This window comes from Oncorhynchus clarkii, chromosome 22 (genome assembly GCF_045791955.1).
Source record: "Oncorhynchus clarkii lewisi isolate Uvic-CL-2024 chromosome 22, UVic_Ocla_1.0, whole genome shotgun sequence".
NCBI lineage: Eukaryota > Metazoa > Chordata > Actinopteri > Salmoniformes > Salmonidae > Oncorhynchus > Oncorhynchus clarkii.
Genome location: NC_092168.1, coordinates 43360259 through 43363001, shown reverse-complemented (window position 1 = coordinate 43363001; position 2743 = coordinate 43360259). Strand labels below are relative to the sequence as shown.

At 39.7% G+C, this 2743-nt stretch overlaps 1 protein-coding gene across 1 annotated transcript; it reads left to right on the top strand.

Moving 5' to 3' along the window:
• Positions 1-687: 687 nt before the first annotated feature.
• LOC139380315 (transcription factor Sox-21-B-like) lies at positions 688-1876 on the top strand. The gene is made up of 2 exons (XM_071122912.1): positions 688-814; positions 1022-1876. Exon 2 carries the CDS (start codon positions 1044-1046, stop codon positions 1767-1769), a length of 726 nt encoding a protein of 241 aa, XP_070979013.1. The 5' UTR covers positions 688-814; positions 1022-1043; the 3' UTR covers positions 1770-1876.
• The last annotated feature ends 867 nt before the right edge of the window (positions 1877-2743 follow it).

Below are 2743 nucleotides of genomic sequence, written 5' to 3'. Positions count from 1 at the left end.
CTTACAGTGAAACATTTAAATGAATTGAGAGAGAGACAAAGTAGCCTATTGACGTTTCCATGTTCACCGCTCATTACCTCTGTCATTGGGCGGCATGTGCAATCAATTGTTTTAAAATAAGCCTTTTATTTAATTTTACCCAGTGTTCGGAGAGATCTTAAACTTACTGTGCATTTTCAACGTACTCTTAAGAAAAGCCTAGACTTCTCGGGAACAGTTTGGTTACAAGCCCATTACGTTATTTAGCGTCTATACTAAAATTATATATATTTTAAATGAAGGTAGTCTTACTAATAGTATTATTAATATATTATAATATAATAATATATAGTGACAATAATATGTTAGTCATGATGATCCATATGATAATATGCTATATAGAACTACACTATTAATTTCACTATGAAGGACATATGCCATGAGATGAGGGGATATAGCCAAATATACAGTGATGCGTTTTCTTCCTAGTCCGTCAGTGTGTGTCAGATGTACTGCGCATGCTCCTGGAGCACTTTCACTACCTGCCTCTGAAAACCTTATTTCACATGGGGCAGCCCGGAGTTATCAACCATTTGAGTAAACGCTGGATTCAAGTGCTGAGTGGTGGTTAACAGTCTGGCGATAGTAGCAAAACAAGATAAGAACTTCGCTAGGTATATTGCCTTCTCTCTTCTATGCAATATTGATTTTACTCGTCGGACATCAACATGCATCAGAAAACATAACTTTTACTGAGTTTCTCATCAGGACGCAGCGCATTGCTCTTTTCCAAACGGATATCTTACAACGGTGTGATGAAGCACTGAGATTTTACGTACGTTAATGAAATATGTTATTTTAAGCATTTTATCTCACATAAGTATTGTTTCTCTGCTAAATGTAATTTAATTAGATTACTTAGTTGTATCATATATGTAGACCTATGTAACTTTGATTTGCGTTGTTAGGCAACCTGAGGCTTTACTGTCACTAAATACTTGAAAGAGACTTGACATATTCTCTGTGATATTTCCTTTTTCAGACCATAAGTACTTTGTACCAACATGTCTAAACCAATGGATCACGTAAAACGACCGATGAATGCCTTCATGGTTTGGTCCAGAGCGCAGAGAAGAAAAATGGCTCAGGAGAACCCAAAAATGCACAACTCCGAAATCAGCAAAAGATTGGGAGCGGAGTGGAAACTTCTCACTGAGTCGGAGAAAAGGCCATTCATTGACGAAGCTAAACGACTGAGAGCCATGCACATGAAGGAGCACCCTGACTATAAATACAGACCTAGGCGAAAGCCAAAGACTCTGATGAAAAAAGACAAGTTTGCCTTCCCAGTGCCCTACAATCTTGGGGAGCACGACGCGCTTAAAGTTAGCGGTTTATCTCATGGAGCACTTTCCGAACACCTATTAGGGAACCCCGACAAGGCGGCAGCGGCGGCCGCAGCAGCGAGAGTCTTTTTCAACCCGTCCATGTCCACGAACCCCTATTCGTTTTTTGAGCTCGGATCGAAGATGTCAGAGCTATCCTCGCCCTCGTTTCCTTACCCATCTCTGGGCTACCCTGGTGGCACGGCTTTCTCTGGAACTGGCGGTGTCGGTGGAACTCACACCCACACTCACTCTCATCCAGCCCCGGGCAACCCAGGCTACATGATCCCCTGTAACTGTACGGGCTGGCCCTCTGCGGGTCTCCAGCCACCGTTAGCCTACATCCTACTCCCCGGGATGGGCAAACCTCAACTTGACTACCCTGCATATGCAGCGGCATTATGATAGCCTATTGGACTTAGGAGAAGTTTAAATGTGAAAAAAATATTCATGCAAGAGTTTATTATGCATGCACAAACTTGTACATGTGATGAAGTGCTCGTCGTCTCAGATATCACATGTGTATGTATATTGATTAATGCCTTTATCTAAGGTAGGGCCTAATGCTTATTTAGAGAACTCTCGAAACTAATATTCATCTGTCAAATCCCAGAGGGACAGAACAAAAGGATTGCAGGAATACAGAGAGCAAAGGGCCCTTGTCAATGTAAATTCTAATTTGAAAGGCACCATGTCTGTTGCTAAAGCACCTGCTTTACTGGCTTGTTATCAAGTAGGCAGTTTACTACATCGCACAACAAATCAGATATAAACATGAACTGGTCATACTTATCTTCATATATTTTATCTGATAATTAAATATTGTTTAAGAAATATAAATCACTTGCTTTTATATGATTTATATTGTTGGTCAAGAAGGTTTGTTCATTTCTTGTGCTTCTGGCTACGCTCGTGTTGCTTTATTGTTTCAATCAGAACGGCATAAGCCTGTAAATGTGTACAGATAGCGTAAATGATGGTAATATTTAATTTGCCATTTGGCTAGTATTTGAGATGTGGTCTGGAACTGACTGGGTGGTTTGGCTCAAAATCCAGTTGATATTTTAAGTTTTCAAACACTGTTTTATAGATGTCTGTAATATTTATTGTTTAGTGGGAATCATTATGCTGACCCGGTTGATTGAACAGTGGACATACCTTGTCCTGTAACATTTGCACAGGAAATATTAAGTGCTTATGGGATGTAATTTATTTAAAGGAATAACACTGCCAAGTATGAAGAGCCTAAAAGTTTTTTTAAAATTCGACAACAATCGGTATCCTTTCTTTCAACATTGGCAATTCACCAAATTGTCATTTATTATTTTTTGGTTTCTTGAGACCTTCGCATTTATGTGCGTAAGGTGCAGCACTCGTTT